The sequence below is a fragment of the Oryctolagus cuniculus genome, chromosome 8 (genome assembly GCF_964237555.1).
Source record: "Oryctolagus cuniculus chromosome 8, mOryCun1.1, whole genome shotgun sequence".
Taxonomy (NCBI): Eukaryota; Metazoa; Chordata; class Mammalia; order Lagomorpha; family Leporidae; genus Oryctolagus; species Oryctolagus cuniculus.
In genome coordinates this window covers 77000658-77019579 of record NC_091439.1, presented here as the reverse complement: position 1 = coordinate 77019579, position 18922 = coordinate 77000658, and the positions used below count along the sequence as shown (strand labels likewise).

Below are 18922 nucleotides of genomic sequence, written 5' to 3'. Positions count from 1 at the left end.
GAAAGCAAATTGGGGACAGTCTTTTGGATGTAAAGGTATAGTATAAAAATAATTTTTTAAATCTATTATTGCAATATAAGAGTCCTTTGGAATTGCAGTAGGCAATGAATGGTAAACCTGGTTGTAAAGCCCACATAAGCCAGCGCGCGGCTCACTAGGCTAATCCTCCGCCTTGCGGCGCCGGCACACCGGGTTCTAGTCCCGGTTGGGGCGCCGGACTCTGTCCCAGTTGCCCCTCTTCCAGGCCAGCTCTCTGCTGTGGCCAGGGAGTGCAGTGGAGGATGGTCCAAGTCCTTGGGCCCTGCACCCGCATGGGAGACCAGGATAAGTACCTGGCTCCTGCCATCAGATCAGCGCAGTGCGCTGGCCACAGCGCATCGGCCATTGGAGGGTGAACCAATGGCAAAGGAAGACCTTTCTCTCTGTCTCTCTCTCTCTCACTGTCCACTCTGCCTGTCAAAAAAAGAAAAAAGAAAAAAAGCCCCCATAATTTCCACAGTAGCATTAACAGCCCTAAGGCCTTGAAGCAATTGCTATCTCCCAGATTTCTTTCTGATAACAAAAATAGGACTATTCCAAGGAGAATTAGAAGGAACTATATGTCCTGCTGTTAATTGTTCTTCCACCAATATCTGTGCAGCATTTATCTTTTTTTGTAGTAAAGGCCACTGATCCACACACACACAGGATTATTTGATTTTTATTTTATTTTATTTTTTGTATGGGGCACAGGCTGACCGGTAGCCATCAAGGGAAACCCAAGCCTCTCTGGTCATGATTGACAGTTAAAGTAACTGGAGATGTGATGCTTTGTTGTTGTTTGCCTAAACCCTTACCTGGCAAATGACCTTGTTGAAGTATGTTAATGGTAACAATCTTATTTGGACTATGCATTAAAGCCCCCATTTGAGTTAGAATATCACGTCTCCATAGATTAACAAGTAATGCAGTCAAAATATAGGGGCGACAGGCTCCAGCATTATCTGCTTCATCCTCCCATTGCAGCAATTTGGAACTTTGTGCTGATCTCTGACTCTGACCAATACCTCGCAATTGAGTCATGGTAATTTTCTTTCTCCAATTTGTGGGCCAGCTTGCTGCTGAAGTAACAGAGACATCAGCTCCAGTATTTAAAAGACCACTGAATAACTTTTTATTTAGTTTTAAGAAAAATCTGGGCCTGTCCTTAGTTATGGGTTGTATCCAATAAGCATCAGAAGATCTAAAACCTTTATTTTTTCTTTTATTTAAAAAAGACTTACCAATTGAAGAGAAGGGGAGCAGAATCAATTGAGCAATGCGTTGTCCTGGAGTTAAAGTTACATCATTGGCTTGAGTCATAATTTTTATTTCACCAGTACAGTCAGCGTCTATAACTCCAGGAAACACCTGTAACCCTTTCATAGTTATACTACTTCTGCCCAGTAGGAGACCAAAAACCTAGTTGGCAAAGGACCAAAAATCCCAGTAGGGAGGGCTTGTGGGCCCATCTCAGGGGTCAATACTGTATAGGTCCAGTCCTGCACTACCTTCTGTGGCTCTGTGGAGGGAATTGACGGATTTAGGGTGTTCTGTTGAGGAACAAATGTCATGGCCCCCAAAATTTGTTGGTTTTGTTGGGGTGGGGCCTGGGGCCAGCCCCGCTTCTAGTTTTTTGAACTTTATTCTTTTAATGAATTACCTTTTTTATTGGTTTTGGAGTGACATTTATTGGCCCAATGTCTTTCTCTTTTGCATCGGGGGCAAATCCCAGGAGGAGTTTTATTTTGATCTTTAACTTTTGGACAATTTTTTCGCACATGTCCCTGCTGCCCACATTTATAGCACCCTCATTTATCGGGCATAGCCCTTCTTTTTTTTTTTTTTTTTTTTTTTTTTTTTTTTTTTTTTTTTTTTTGACAGGCAGAGTGGACAGTGAGAGAGAGAGACAGAGAGAAAGGTCTTCCTTTTGCCGTTGGTTCACCCTCCAATGGCCGCCGCGGCCAGCGCGCTGCGGCCGGCGCACCGCGCTGATACGATGGCAGGAGCCAGGAGCCAGGTGCTTTTCCTGGTCTCCCATGGGGTGCAGGGCCCAAGCACCTGGGCCATCCTCCACTGCACTCCCTGGCCACAGCAGAGAGCTGGCCTGGAAGAGGGGCAACCGGGACAGAATCCGGCGCCCTCACCGGGACTAGAACCCGGTGTGCCGGCGCCGCTAGGTGGAGGATTAGCCTAGTGAGCCGCGGCGCCGGCTTCGGGCATAGCCCTTCTTGTTGATTTTTGTAATGGCATACCAAGTAGAGTGGCAGGTCCTGAATGTCCTGTTTTTAAATTAATCCATTTTGTTAATCTCTCATCAAAGGGATTGTCACAGAACACCTCAGCCACAATAGCCAATCGATCCATATCTGCATTGTACTTATGTTTTGTAGAATTTAAGGTACTGTGGGCATCACTAGGAAATCTTCACACAGCACCAGAAAAGGATCCATACTGAGAATTAAACATCATTAGTAATCATCACAGGCACGTTTAACATTCAGCTTGACTGCGTATTCCCCCAGGATGAAACAGCAGCCGTAGAGGCTTGCTCCAGCTCTCCCTTATAGCCCCCAAGGACAAGGGTGGCTCATTGCCAAGATTTTAGGCAAGCAGTGCGTCCCGTCCCCGATCTTGGCCAGAGAGCCGAGACACGAAGCATGCCCACCTGTTTATCAGAAAACATACCTTTATCCCCCTCCCTGGGAACTGGCCAGGCTCCCAAGGAGCAGGAGAAGGTGGTTATTTGGCAGACAAGTTACTTGTTTATCAGAGCCGAACCTAGATATAAGCCTCTCCATCCCAAAAATCTGTCCTTACATTTGGCCCTAGAGTTGCACCAAGGTATAGGCATAATTAACACATCATAAGAATACAATACAAATTTCTCATACAAGTATACATTCAGCAATCAAACACAATAATATTCAATGTATTTAAGGATAAATTGAAACATATCTGAGGGAATTAGCCTCTTATTTGTAATTATTACATTTTTGCAGGTTTGTGGAATCTTAACTATTTGTGGCATATTTTGATTTACATTTTTTTTTGTAAAGCAAACCAAGCATAATCTGTCCAAGCATTCCTATCAATAATAGGGGTAGAGTTAGTACATAGAACAGAAACAGAATGGGTAGTCCGGACACTTTGTCACCACAATTCCTCATTTCACATAGTAATATTAACTTCACAACAGGTAACATTTACTTCAAATGAAATATTTAAATGCAAGGTGAGTGTCCAGTGTACACTGATCTATATTTTTTACTCCCAGTGTTTCTTATCCATAGCACCCTCTTCAACAAACCAAAGACTAATTTTTTCAACAGCACTGATAAACTGCTCTATGGTTTGTTTCTTTAACCCTATTCTCTACGTCTGTAATAAAGTTTTCACAGCCTTTGTCACGGCTTGCTTTGTTTCTTTAAATGCACATTTAAATCTTTTCCGAGCAAATCCCAGTGTTGCTCATTCACGACTCCTTCTGCGAACCAAGGACTGACTATTCCTATAGCATTAATGAACTGTTCTATGGCTCGCCTTTTTTAGCCCTTGCTCCTCGCGCCCTGAGTGATGCTTTTAACCCCTTCACAAAGAGTTCCTGCTTACTTAGTGTTTGCCCCATAGTTTCGTTGCTCCGCTTACCCTCGTAGCCTGTACCGCGGATGGGTCAGGACACGGTGGCCACTGTGCAGGTCTTCACTCGCCTTCTTCGGGCCTGTATCACAGATGAATTGTCTGTGGTGGCTCTTATGAGATGAGGCAGCGACCTAAATGAAACAGCCGGCTTTTCCAGTGACGTTCAGCTCAATTCCCATTCCTCATGCCCCACGTTGGGCGCCACTTGCCCCGGCCCACGGGGTAATCAACTAGGACATGAGGAGGGCAGACCTGAATGGAGAGACAAACCAGACACGAGAAGGGAGACCAAGACAGTACTCTGATCAAGGTCTCACTTTATTGGAGAAGGAGGTAGCTTATGTAGTACAAGGCAAGGATTGTAACAGTTGAGGGTAAGCAGGGATCATCTTACAACATAGTTCAAAGGAATAATTTCACAGGAATCAGTATTAATTTGACAAAGGGAGTTACAGAGAGGTCTTACAGCTACCAGACGTGCTTATCGAGGTACAATAAAGAGAGCACTGAAGCCAGATGGCCAAGCACTAACCATATCAGTGAGCTGTACAAATGGAATTTTCTAGTGAATCCTCCTTACAGGAACACAGTTGAAGGTTAGTCTAAACAAAGGCCTATACAGGGAAACCAGCACAGTGGCTCCCAACACATAAACCTGCATATTCTAGAAGTCTAAGATAGGGCTCAACATTGTGCCTGCAACACCGGCATCCCATATGAATACCAGTTTGAATCCCTACTGCTTCACTTCCAGTCCAGCTCCCTGCTAAAGTGCCTGGGAAAGCAGCAGAATGTAACTCAAGTACTTTGGCCCCTGCCACATCCCCGTGTGGGAGACCAGATGAAGCTTCTGGCTTCTGCCTGGCCCAGCCCTGGCCATTGCAGCCATTTGGGGAGTGAACCAGTGGATGGAAGATCTTTCCCTCTGTGTCCCTCCTTCTTTCTCTGTGACTCTGCCTTTCAAATCAATAAACCTTTTTTTAAAAAAAGAACAAGGTAGACATACAGAAACACATATCCAGACACGTCTTAATCAAATTTCTGAAAACTAATTTTTAAAAATATTTACAAGAGTTGCAGAGAGGGAGAGACAGATACAGAGAAAGAGATCTTCCAGCTGCTGATTCACTCCCTAAGTGGCTGCAGTAACAGCTACGGCTGAGCCAGTACCAAGCCAGGAGTTTCATGCAGGTCTCCTACGTGGATGCAGGGGTTACAGGGCTTGGACTGTCTTCTGCTGCTTTCCCAGGAGCATTAGCAGGGAGCTGGATTGGAAGTGGAGTAGTGGGGACATAAACCAGTGCCCATATGGGATGCCGGAGTCATAGGCAGTAGCTTAACCTGCTATGCCACAACACGCCCCAAAAGTAATTACTGAAATTAAAGAAAATGTTAACAGCCCTTGTCTCCATTGTTGAGGAGCAGTGCATTTTTTTTTTCTTTCTTCATACTATTTGTTGAACCCTTTACTTATAAGGGTTAATCTTAAGAGTATAAAGTTAAAGTAGATTTTTGTAAAAAAAAAAAAAGATTGGGAATAGGAAAGGGAGGAGGAAGAAGGGTGGGAACATGGATGGGAGGGAGGGAGGTGGGAAGTATCACTATGTTCCTAAATCTTTATATATGGAATTTGTATACTTTCTTTTTTTGAATTTTATTTAATGTTGAAAGCAGGCAAGAAAAATAACAAATTACACGTGAGAAACAATGATTTGAATGACAGGATTTCACACCAGAAATCATAGGATCATAAAGAAGTGGCCCAGTATTTTTAAAGCACTGTCCAAAAAGGACTGTTAACCCAGAATTCTGTATGCAACAAAAATAGCCTTTATAAGTGAAGGTAGTGGCTGGCTTTGTGGCACACAGGTTAAACTCCTGCTTGTGATGCTGGCATCCCTATCAGAAAGTCCACTCCAGTCCCGGCTGCTCTGCTTCTGATCCAGCGTCCTGCCAATGTGCCTGGGAAAGCAGCAGATGATGGCCTGAGTATTTGGCCCCTGCCATGCATTGGGAGACCAAGATGGAGAAGCTGGCTCCTGGTTTTGACTGACCTGGCCCCGGCCATTGTTGGACATTTGGGGAGTGAACCAGCAAATAGAAAATATGTCCCTCCTGTGCCAGCACTGTGGCTCACGTGGTTAATCCTCTGCCTGCAGCACCGGCATCCCATATGGGCTTCAGGTTCTAGTCCCGGCTGCTCCACTTCCAGTCCACCTCTCTGCTGTGGCACGGGAAGGCAGTGGAGGATGGCCCAAGTGCTTGGGCCCTGCACCCACATGGGAGACCAGGAAGGGGCACCTGGCTCCTGGCTTTGGATCAGCGCAGCGCCGGACGTGGCGGCCATTTAGGGGGTGAACCAATGGAAGGAAGACTTTTCTCTCTGTCTCTCTCTCTCTAACTCTACCTGTCAAAAAAAAAAAAAAAAAGTCCCTCCTCTCACCCTTGTCACTCTGCCTTTCAAATATTTTTTAAAAAATTAATTGAAGATGAAACATGCATTATCAGAATAAGAAAAAAATCAGAATTCACAGCCAGAAAGTCTGTATGTAGTGAATAATAACTAAAATAAGTCCTTTTTACAGAAGGGAAATGATATTGAAAAGAATATTAGAACATCATGAATTAAGACCAACAGAAAAATAGGTTTCTGAGTAAATATAATAGACTCTTCTCTTGCATTCTCTAAATCACATTTGGTGGTTGAAAGCAAACATTCATCTAATATTGTGATGATGGAATTCTCAAATTATATAGATGTAGTATTATAGACTATTGTTTTGAGTAGGGGGGCGTGACCTGTCTAGTGGTAAGTTTTCTATATTCCACTTAAACATGTGAAATATTGATTCTAAACAGTCTCTGAAAAGATAACTATTGATATTACAATCCCTAGGGCAATAATCTAAGATAAAAAAACCCAACAAGCAAAGTGAAATACTAAAAAAGTGTTTCTTAGCAGAATGCAATTGGTGCAATTATGCTGTAAAATAGTTTAGTGGGGATTTTTTTTTTTTAATTTTTTGACAGAGTGGACAGTGAGAGAGAGAGACAGAGAGAAAGGTCTTCCTTTTGCTGTTGGTTCACCCTCCAGTGGCCGCCGCGGCCGGCGCGCTGCGGCCTGCGCACCACGCTGATCCGATGGCAGGAGCCAGGAGCCAGGTGCTTATCCTGGTCTCCCATGGGGTGCAGGGCCCAAGCACCTGGGCCATCCTCCACTGTACTCCCTGGCCACAGCAGAGAGCTGGCCTGGAAGAGGGGCAACCGGGACAGAATCCGGCGCCCCAACCGGTAGTGGGGATTTTTTTAAAAACTCAAATATATGCATATCATATGACTAAGCAGTTTTACTCCTGGGTATTTTTTTTTTTTAAAGATTAACTTATCTGAGAGGCAGAGAGCCTCCATCTGCTGGTTCACTCCTCAAATAGCTGCAATGTTCAAAGCTGGGCTGATCTGAAGCCAGGAGCCAAGAGCTGCTTCTGTGTCTCCCATGTGGGTGCAGGGCCCCAAGCATTGGGCCATCTTCTGCTTTCCCCCTGCCATTAGCAGAGAGCTGGATTGGAAGAGAAGCAGCTGGGACATGAACCAGCACCCATATGGGATGTTGGCACCGCAGGTGGAGGCTTGGACCACTATGCTACAGTGGTGACCCCCTCCTGGGTATTTACTCCAGTGATTAGGAACACTGATTTGCCTCCAACAGCCTCTATGCCTCCACATGAATGTTCATTGTATCTGTATACTCACTAAAATTAGGGACAGTATTCTGAGGTCAATCCATACTACAGTAGGATACTGCTCACCAATAAAAAGGAACAAATTATGGAATATGCAACATTTTGAGTGAATCTCAGAGCCATTAAACTAAGTGGAAGAATGCAGTTTCAAAAATTAGATACTGTATGATTCCATTTACATGATAGTATTGAAAAACCAAACTATAGTGATTGGATCAGTGGTTGTCAGGCATTAAGCTTGAGGAGAGAGTGTAGCTATATGGGATAGCACAAGGGCCTCTTTCAGGGGCATTGGAATGGTTGTGTGTGTTTTGATTGTAGTGGTCCTTGCAGGTGTTTAAACTTCCACAATTGTACACTCAGAAAAAAAGGCGAGAACAGCAAATCTGAGTTGGGTGCATGTGAGGACTTGGGATCTACAGATGTCGGGACAGAGACCTGAATTTTCCATAGTCTTTTTTCTGCTCTTAAAGCGTCATCTTAAGTAAACAATTTGGAAAAACTCAGATGAAAGCTTAACTACTTTTTTCATACCAGCTGGCAACATATAATTATTATGGTTTTATTAAAAATTTAGTGCCAAATATTGTGTATTCTCTGCATTCCACCCAACTCTTCATATGATCAATGGCAAGCCATTAATTGATGGCCATTTCAGCACAGGGAATGATGGTAAAGACTTAATACTCTACTTGTGGATAATGGTAAATTCAGTTTATAGATTACTTTTACTAATTTAAAATACATGTAGTGAGGTGGGCATTTGGCATAGGTATTAAGAGGCCAACATCCCATGTCGGAGTACCTGAGTTCAAGGTCCCTGGTTCTGAGTCCTGATCCCAGCTTCCTTCTAATGCACACTCTGGGAGGCAAAAGATGATGGCTCAGGTAGTTGGGTCTCTGCCACCCATATGGGAGACCTGAGCAGAGTTCCCTGCTCCCAGCTTCAGCCAAGGCTGTGCCAGGCTAGCATTTGAGGAGTGAACCAACAGATGGAAGCTTGTCTCCTTCCTTCCACCTCCTGAATGAATGAATGAATATTTTAAAATTCCTTTAATTCTTCTCATGAGGAAAGACAGTATAACTTAGTATGTATAATGAGCTTGGGAGTCAGAGAGCTGATGTTCATCCTAGTTCCACTGCCTATTGTGGACCTTGGCCAAATTATGAACTATTTCTGAGCTAAGGGTGATTGGAGAGCCCTAGTCTCACCATTGTTGCAAAGCTAGAGTTTCATTATCATTCCTCTAACCTCTAGGTATACGTCATCTCTTACTGTTCTTTGATGGTTTAATGCCAAATTTACCATTAACTCAAATAAAAAAAGTAAAAGATTATGATAGGCTCAAAAACTCAGCAGAAATACTCCTGGTAATGTCTGTGCTGCAGACCTGCTGACTTGCTCTAGGCAGCCATCCACATTTCCAACTGTGCCACCCCACTACCATGACTCATCTGGGCTGGTAACATTGCTAAAGACTTCAAAGTGTTGCTATGAGAGGATCAGAGAGAAAATATACTTCTATTCTTAAAAAATGCCAAATGCTTCTTCAGTGTGTTTAATTATTTTAACATGTGGGTTGAGGTTCTGTCATGATCTGCAAAATATAGCATATACTCTTAACAGAATGAATCAGAGGAGGCCACCTGTGAAATGTGTGCCACAGCCTGGATGCTCCCAGCTGGAGCAGGGGCTGGGGTATTCAGGAAGCAGAGTGGATGAGGCATTCATCTGCACATTGGGCTGACCCAGGGAGTAGATTCTTGAAGAGGGATTATAGCTCTGTTGTGGCAGAGCTGTAGCCTGAATCAGATGAGCACAGCTTTCTGGCCTTGTGTAACCAATGGTTGAAATTTCCACCATGCTTTGTATTACTGAACAGTTCCTGTAGGGCTGCACTTGCTATTGTGCTGGTGAAGGTAGAAATTGTACAAGGTGGAAATTTGATCCAAGGAGTAGAGTCTGAGTCCCTTGAGCTCTTTTGGTAGGTATTTTTTACTTTTTTGCAAAGTAGGACTGCGACTATTCTTCATGCCTGGGGCACAGATGAGTTTGTAGTAGAGATCTAGTAGCAAGTAGAGGTTAAGGAAGATGTGGCTGAATAATTTTATATTGCAAACGTATATTTCATTATCTTTACCCATCTGTCTGCTGATGGACACCTAGGTTGATTCCATATCTTTTCTATTGTGAATAGTGCTGCAACAAACATGGTAGTGCAGATGTCTCCTTAACATACTGATTTCTTTTTGTTTGGGTATATTCCCAGTAATGGAATTGCTAGATCATATGATAATTTTACTTCTAGTTTTTTTTCTTTTTCAAATGATTTACTTATTTTTATTTGAAAGGCAGAGATATCTTCCATCTACTGGTTCACTCCCCAAATGTTCTCAACAGCCAGCGCAGAGCCAAGTAAAAGCCAGGAGCCCAGAACTCCTCTTTGGCTGTGCATAAGTGGATTTACTTTTATCTGTGTGTGTGTTTTTATGCCTGTACCATACTGGGTTTGGTTACTATAGCTTTATAACACGTTTTGAAATCAGGTATGTCTCCAGCTTTGTTTATTTTGCTCAGGATTCCTTTGACTATTTGAGATCTTTTGTGATTCCATATAATTACTGGAAATTTTTCTACTTCTGTGAATATCATTGTTATTTTGACAGCAAATGCATTGAATCTGTAGATTGCTTTGGAGAGTATGGACATTTTAACAATATTCTAATTTATGTTCATTAGATGTCTTTCCATGTTTTAGTGTCCTTTTCAATTTCTTTCACCAGTGTTTTGTGATTTTCATCATAGCAATTTTTTTTTGCCCCTTGATTAAATGTATGTCTAGGTATCTTATGTTTTAGTAGCTATTACAAATTGGGTTGCTTTCTTGATTTCTTTTTCAGCAGGTTTGTTATGTATACAGACATGCTAGTGATTTTTACAAGTTGATTTTGGTATCCCACATGTTTCATTTTTTAACAAGTCTTTGGGTGGAGTCTGAAGTATGAGTGGTATTGACTAGTAAATGGTTGTGGTGCTAGTGATTGGCATTTGTGATTGACACCTATGAATTGCTTACTGTTGGGCTCTGCACATGTGACTGTAAACTTGGCTTTCCTGGTTTGGCTGAGCTCCTGTTTTATCAGGATACTTTAACCACAAGTAAAACTGCAAAGTGGGTGGTCTTGGGTATGTCCTCATGGAGGATCCTTCATCCTTGGAGAAGACTCTTGTGGCTTCTCCCCGTTTGCTCATGTCTAACTCTCTTTGACATACAGTCTTTATTTCTTATTTATTATGTTCTTTCTAGACCTAATTTATTGAGAGTTTTAGTAATGCAGGGATGTTGAATTTTATCAAATGAGTTTTCTGCATCTGTTGAAATGATCTTATGGTTATCATTCATTTTGCTAATGTGATGATGTATCATGTTTATTGATTGGTGTATGTTAAATTGTCCTTGCATCCCTGGGGTAAATCCTACTTGATCATGATGTATAATCTGTTTGATGTGTTGTTGGATTTGGTTTGCTAGTGTTAAATTGTTGCATTTGTGTTTATCAGAAATACTGATCTGTAAGCTTTTTGGTGTGCTTCTTTGGTTTAATATCAGGGTAATACTGGCTAAATGGAATGAATTTGGAAACATTCTCTCACTTTGTTTTTTTTTGAACACTTTTTTTAAACTTTTATTTAATGAATATAAATTTCCAAAGTACAGCTTATGGATTACAATGGCTTCCCCCCCCCCCCATAACTTCCCTCCCACCCGCAACCCTCCCCTTTCCCACTCCCTCTCCCCTTCCATTCACATCAAGATTCATTTTCAATTCTCTTTATATACAGAAGATCAGTTTAGCATATATTAAATAAAGATTTCAACAGTTTGCACCCACACAGAAACACAAAGTGAAACATACTGTTTGAGTACTAGTTATAGCATTAAATCACAATGTATAGCACATTAAGGACAGAGATCCCACATGAGGAATAAGTGCACAGTGACTCCTGTTGTTGACTTAACAAATTGACACTCTTGTTTATGGCATCAGTAATCACCCTAGGCTCTTGTCATGAGTTTCCAAGGCCATCGAAGCCTTTTGAGTTCACCGACTCTGATCATATTTAGACAAGGTCGTAGTCAGAGTGGATGTTCTCTCCTCCCTTCAGAGAAACATACCTCCTTCTTTGATGACCCTGTTCTTTCCACTGGGATCTCACTCACAGAGATCTTTCATTTAGGTTTTTTTTTTTTTTTTTTTTTTCCAGAGTGTCTTAGCTTTCCATGCCTGAAATACTCTAATGGGCTTTTCAGCCAGATCCGCATGCCTTAAGGGCTGATTCTGAGGCCAGAGTGCTGTTTAGGACATCTGCGATTCTATGAGTCTGCTGTGTATCTCGCTTCCCATGTTGGATCGTTCTCTCCCTTTTTTATTCTATCAGTTAGTATTAGCAGACACTAGTCTTGTTTATGTGATCCCTTTGACTCTTAGTCCTATCATTATGATCAATTGTGAACAGAAATTGATCACTTGGACTAGTGAGACAGCATTGGTACATGCCACCTTGATGGGATTGAATTGGAATCCCCTGGTATGTTTCTAACTCTACTGTTTGGGGCAAGTCAGCTGGAGCATGTCCAAAATTGCACATCTCTTCCCTCTCTTATTCCCACTCTTATATTTAACAGGGATCACTTTTCTGTTAAGTTTCAACACTTAAGAATAACTGTGTATTGATTATAGTATTCAACCAAAAGTATTAAGTAGAACAAACAAAAAAAAATACTAAGAGGGATAACATATTAAGTTTGAACACTTTTTTTAAAGGATTTTTTTGAAAGGCAGAGTTACAGAGAGAGGGAGAGATATAGAAAAAGGTCTCCCTTCTGCTGGTTCACTCCCCAAACGGCTGCAATGGCCAGAGCTGGGCCGACCTAAAGCCAGGAGCCAGGATCTTCCTCCAGGTCTCCCACATAGGTGCAGGGGTCCAAGGACCTGGGCCATCTCCATTGCTTTCCCAGGCCACAACAGAGAGCTGGGTAGGAAGAGGAACCGCTGGGACATGAACTGGCACCCATATGGGATGTTGGCACTGCAGGCGGAGGCCCAAACCACCATGCCACAGTGCCATCCCCCACTCTTTAGAAGAGTTGGTGTGTGTTCTTTAAAAATTTGGTAGAACTCAGCAGTGAAGCCATCCGTTCCTGGGCTTTTCTTTGTTGGGAGACTTTTATTAATGATTCAGTCTCATTGCTCATTATTTCTGTCTTCATATTCCAAACTTGGTAAGTTATGTACATTCAGGAGTTTATCTATTTCTTCTAGGTCTTACAGTTTGTTGGAATATATTTGCTCATAAGAGTTCCTAGTGATCTTTCGTATTTTTTAAATATTTATTTATTCACTTAAAAGAGTTCTGGAGAGAGATACACAGAGAGATCTTACATTTGCTCATATATTCCTCAAATGTCCATAATGGCCAGAGCTGGGCCAGGCTGAAGCTGGGAGCCCGAAATTCCTTTCAGGTCTTCCAGGTGTGTGACAGTGGCCCAACTATTTGGGCCATCTTCTATTGGTGTCCAAGGCACATTAGCAGGAATATTGCTTTGGAAGTAGAGCAGCTGGGACTTGAACCAGTGTCCATATGAGATGCTGACATCGCAGGTGTTGGCTTAACCTGCTGTACCACAACACCTACCCTGATCCTTTGTTTCTGTGGTAACAGTTTATTTTCTCTTTCATCTCTGGTTTTAATTGAGTCTTCTCCTTTTATGTAAAGGTTTATTGTTTATTTTTTAAAAAATTATTTTGATCTTTTGTTTTTTATCTTAATTTCATATATGTTTTATGATTTTTCCTTCCTTCTGCTAATTTTGAATTGTTGTTTTCTAGCTCCCTGAGTTGCCTTGTTAGATTAATTAATTGAAACATTTCTATTTTTTGATGCAGGTATTGATTGCTATAAAGTTTCCTCTTAGTACTCTTTTGCTATGTACCATAGATTTTGCTATATTGTTTCTATCTTTATGGCATAGTGATGATGAATTACCTTAGTTCTTATCTGAAAAAGAGTATATTTCTCCTTTTCCACAGGATAGCTTTGCTGGGTATGACATTCTTGGATGGCAATTTTGTCTGTCAGTACTTTGAACATATTTTCTCATTCTCTCCTGACCAGAAAGGTTTCTGCTGAGAAATCTGTTAATCTACTGGGAATTCCTTTATATGTGATTTTTTTTTCTCTTGAATTAGATATGACTTTCTCTTGTTGCTTGCAGAATTCTGATTGTCTTGAATTTTGGCATGTTGATTATATTGTGCCTTGGAGAAGATTTCTTTGGATTGAGTCTAATTGGGATTCTTTGATCTTCATGAGTCTGGACATTCATGTATCTCTCTCTCTCTCTCTCTCTCTTTTCTTTTTAGATTTATTCATTTGAAAGGCAGAGTTACAGAGAGCCAGAGCGAGAAAGAGAGAAAGAGAGAGAGGTCTTCCATCTGCTGGTTCACTCCCCAGATGGCTGCAACAGACAAAGCTGGGCTGATCCAAAGCCAGGAGCCATGAGTTTCTTCTGGGTCTCCCATGTAGGTTCAGGGGCCAAAGGACTTGGACCATCTTATACTGCTTTCCCAGACCATAGCAGAGAGCTGGATCAGAAGTAAAGCAGCTGAAACTTGAACCAGCGCCCATATGGGATGCTGACACAGCAGGAAGCGGCTTTACCTGCTACACCACAGTGCTGGCCCCAATGTATCTCTTAAGACTTGAAAATTTTTAGTTATTATTTCAACAAATCAGCCTTCTTTACCTTCATTTTTTTCTCCCTCCAGAATACCCATAGTCCTTTTATTTGTTCTATTAATGGTATCACATAGGTTTTTTTTTTTTTTTTTTTTTGGACAGGCGGAGTGGACAGTGAGAGAGAGAGACAGAGAGAAAGGTCTTCCTTTTTGCCGTTGGTTCACCCTCCAATGGCCGCCGCAGCCGGCATGCTGCGGCCTGCGCATCGCGCTGATCCGATGGCAGGAGCCAGGTACTTCTCCTGGTCTCCCATGCGGGTGCAGGGCCCAAGTACTTGGGCCATCCTCCACTGCACTCCCTGGCCATAGCAAAGAGCTGGCCTGGAAGAGGGGCAACCGGGACAGAATCCGGCGCCCCGACCGGGGCTAGAACCCGGTGTGCCGTCGCCGCAAGGTGGAGGATTAGCCTAGTGAGCCGCAGCGCCAGCCATCACATAGGTTTTGTAATCTTCATTTTCCCTCCCCACCCTGTCCTGACTGGGTTAATCCAAAAGATATTTTGAAATTCTCTTTGCTTGAGCCAGTCTTTTGCTATGTCTCCCCATTTTATTTTTAGTTTCTTTTTCATTCACTGAATTTATCATTTGCAAGATTTCTGTTATTTCTGCATTTCTTGTTCAGATCATGAATTGCTTTCCTGATCTCATTGTGGTGTTTTTCTTTACTCTGTTGTATGTTACTGAGATTTCTTAAGATTGTTATTTTGAATTCCTTTTCGGACATTTTCTAAACTTCCTTTACTTTAAGGTCTGTTATTACAAAATTATTCTTTTCCCTTGAGGGTATCTTGCCTTTTCATATTCTGTATGCCCCTACATTGATATCTGGACATCTTGAGCAACAGTCACTTTTTCAGTTTTATTGAGGGTTTTGGGTTTTTCTTTGGTAGGCAGAGGCTTTTCATGTGTAGGGATGCTAGGGTGGCAGGTGTGCTGTGCTAAGTTTAATTCTGGGTGGACACAAAGCTGTGCAATTCCTTCAGCTGTAATCTTTGTTAACATCTGTTGCATCAGTTGCCTAGGCTACAGGTATTTGTGATTGCAGTGTTATGGTGTAGTTTTTCTGGGGATGGGGTTACCTCTTTGTTGGCTATTGGGCTGGGCACAGGCACCTATGGGTGCTACAGGTGGGTAGCTCAGTGTTGGGCTTTCCTGTGGACTAGCTGTCAGCCTGGGCTCACATACAAGGGTGTTATGAGCCAGCCTGGGGGATTGGATCCACTGTCCAGCTTATCAGGCTGGGTTTGGGTGTATGCTGGTGCTGGCAGTCTGGCTACCTGTGCAGTGGGCTCTCTGAAAGGACAGGACTATTGTTGGGTGGTTGTGGGCACGTGGGGATGATGGTCATGGGTTGGATTTCCCTATGTGCAATTCTAACTTCCATGAAGGCTGGAGTGCCACCTGGGTTTGAAGTTGGGGTCTCAGCCTTACTGTTGAACCCAGAGTCTGAGCGGCCAGGGTCATGGTATAGCAGTCACCCATGTGAGAAAGCATGGTGAGATGGCAGCAGACTGAAGGATGGAGACGCACTGTGCCTGCGCACCTCCAGTTTGGGATGTGCTCTAGCAGGGAGTCTGGTTTCAGGATGGTACCAAGTTGGACCAATTTTCCCAGTGTGTAGCTGGATACTGACAAGACTGGGTTCTGGAACTGACGAGAGAGAGGTGTTTAGCATTCTGGGTGTGTGGGTGAAGGAGTTGTGCCTGGTTGTTACAGGCAGAATTTTACTCAGTACCACTCGCATTTGGGCCTCTCTGGTTAAACATCTCCAAATATTAAACTTTCAGGCTTTTTCCTGGATGGAGAAGTACCAGGCTTGGTAGGTTCAAGGAACACCTGGCATGTGTGCTACCCAGTGTAACTAGAACCTAAGTTGATAAGTGTTTAGAAATAAGTAGTTTATAGGCTGGCGCCGCGGCTCACTAGGCTAATCCTCCGCCTAGCGGCGCCGGCATACCGGGTAGTAGTCCCGGTCGGGGCTCCGGATTCTGTCCCGGTTGCCCCTCTTCCAGGCCAGCCCTCTGCTGTGGCCAGGGAGTGCAGTGGAGGATGGCCCAGGTGCTTGGGCCCTGCACCCCATGGGAGACCAGGAAAAGCACCTGGCTCCTGGCTCCTGCCATCGGATCAGCGCGGTGCGCCGGCCGCAGCGCGCCGGCCGCGGCGGCCATTGGAGGGTGAACCAACGGCAAAAAGGAAGACCTTTCTCTCTGTCTCTCTCTCTCACTGTCCACTCTGCCTGTCAAAAAATAAAAAAAAAAGAAAAAAAAAGAAAAAAAAAAGAAATAAGTAGTTTATAATTGATGGAAATATACAGGTGTAGAGATTCTTTTAAGAAAAATTGCTTGGAAAGGCCCTTCTGTGGAAGGGTAGCAGTGTTCCTGTTTCTCCACTGAGCATTTTCTCCCTTTGGTTTGATCTCTTGCAGAACAAATTGGAGCTTTAGCAGATCAGCACATTGTGCATGTGGCATGTGGTGAGTCCCACAGCCTGGCCCTCAGCGACCGCGGCCAGCTGTTTTCTTGGGGTGCAGGGAGTGATGGTCAGCTAGGACTCATGACAACTGAGGACTCCGTGGCAGTGCCCAGGTAAGAATGTCACATAAGGAATCTGTTTCACATGTCAGTTGCTTAAAAAATTATATCCTGCTCTTTTGTTAGACTCTTTGTTTCATTTTTTCATGGATTTGCTATTCATTTGTGCCACTGCTGTGAGTTACACTGTTTTAGCACTATCACAAAATTGTAATTATTTGTAGAAGTATCTGTTTCCAGTTCAAGAATGTCAGTTGGTCAGAAACTGCACTTTGTTCGTTCAGTAGCCTGGTTTCTAGCTGAGTGCCTGGCACTTGATAAATGTTTGAAATAAAAGGGCATCTTTTCACTTCCTGGACTTATTAACCCTCATCTTAAAATTGCAAGTCTTAATCAATTATTCAATTAAGCAATTTAAAATAGAATCACAAGGCTGACTCTAATAATAGGCCAAATTACCATCAGCATTATAAATCACCAGAGTGCCAAATATGCAGATTCTTTAACACAAAATCATATAGTGATTTGAGTCTCTTAAATATTTACTTAATTCTAAATCTTACATTATGTAGCTAAATATCTAACAGATGCTTCATTGCTAAGAAAGCATCCAACATATTCAGTTCCTTTCAGTTCGACCTTTTGGGAGTGGTGTCTCAGTTTGTTGAGGCCTTTTAATGATCCAAGAGACTACCAGTTTATTTTCTTCACATAATTCCTATCCCATTATGCTGCAAATGTGCCACATACCGCTTGTGCTAGTACTTGTCACAGTCTCTGTAACTGTGTTTAATGTCTATTTTAGTAGAGTGGTGAGCCCTGGTTGGGTTATGCACGATTCATGTTAGCATCGCCATTGCTAAGGATGCATGGCGCTTGCATTGCTCAGTTCAGTAAGTGGCCTCTCCTCCCCTGCCCAACCACCGCCCCTCTAAAGGACAGTGTGTTCTTCCCTCTGCCCTTCTTAGATATTTATCTCTTAAATCAAAAGCTGTTCTAAGAGAAAGAGCAGCGTGGAGGTAATACTGATTTGATTCACTGCTTGCTTTAGGACAAGTGATATCTTAGATTCATTTGTTCCAAAAATTAAGTTAATTTTGGGGGAGGTGGGAAAGGGTGAGCGTTAGCATATTAGTGTTGGTGGGAGAAGAGGTGCTATATTTTAGTGAAGTGCTATGTGATATTAGGGGAAAGATTCCTGACATTAAAGATAAGAGTGTTTCATTTGTTGATGACCAAAAACTCAATTAAGGTTTTTAATGACATTTCATTTCTAAAAGTGAGAGAATCTTTGTTACCGTAGCAATTTAATTTTCATTAATCATGCCTAAATTGTGGATGGTTTCCAATGCTTTGATTTGTGCATAGTATTATATTATAACTTCATTGAAATAAATTCATTAATTTATACCTTGGTATTATGGAAAGTAACACAGCTTTGAAGTCAGATAGTCTTGGCTTCTAATACTGGCTCTAAACTTACAAGGTGAGTGACCTTGGGCAAATGGTTTATCATATCTTAGCCTCAGTTTCCTAACTTAAAAATGGTACCATATGTTAGTTCCGTGGAGGATAGAATGAGAGGTGGCGGTAAAACACAGATTGTGCTTGCACTGTGTGCCCCGCCTCCTCCCCACCTTAAGGGTACAGTTTCCCTGTTACTTGTCTTTGTCCTGCTTCTCTTTTGTAATAATGACTGAGAAGTTCTGACAGGGTCCCAGCGATCTATTAAGGGAGCATTCTGGGGGATTTGGAAGCTGGACAGGAAAAAGGGCTGTTGCTGCATGGTAACTCTGGAAACACTGGTCCTCCAGGAAGTAGTGTGGTTAACAATTTTAAACAATAGTGGGGTTCTACAGTCTGTTGATGGACATAGCCACTTACATGAATATCCATGGAACTGTTCTGAGTGGAAAAAGCCAATCCTAAAACATCTCGTATTGTGTGGCTCCATTTATTATAGCAGTAAAACTTCCGAAATAAATGGTAAATTGATGGTTGCCATGGGCTAGGTGTGGGGAACATGAGAGGTTATAGAAGTGCAGCAGGAGGCATCCTCGTGATGGTGGAGCTGTCCAGTGTTTTGATGGTGGTGGAGGAATCTGCACAGGTGGTCAAGTTAATCTATACAAATAAGTACAAGTGAAAGTAGGGAAATAGGAATAGGATTGAGTGATTGCATTAGTGTCAG

General features: G+C 42.6%; 1 protein-coding gene across 4 annotated transcripts in view; it reads left to right on the top strand.

The window, feature by feature from the left end:
* Window positions 1-18922, top strand: part of HERC3 (HECT and RLD domain containing E3 ubiquitin protein ligase 3) — a 143908-nt gene that overhangs the window by 58698 nt on the left and 66288 nt on the right. For all 4 annotated transcript variants that reach the window (XR_011378348.1, XM_008267611.4, XM_008267612.4 and 1 more), the window contains one exon: window positions 16626-16785. Coding sequence is in view for 3 of the 4 variants with exons in the window: in XM_008267611.4 (XP_008265833.1) it covers window positions 16626-16785 (160 nt within the window). In the remaining variant the exon portion in view is untranslated. The remainder of the gene's footprint in view (window positions 1-16625; window positions 16786-18922) is intronic.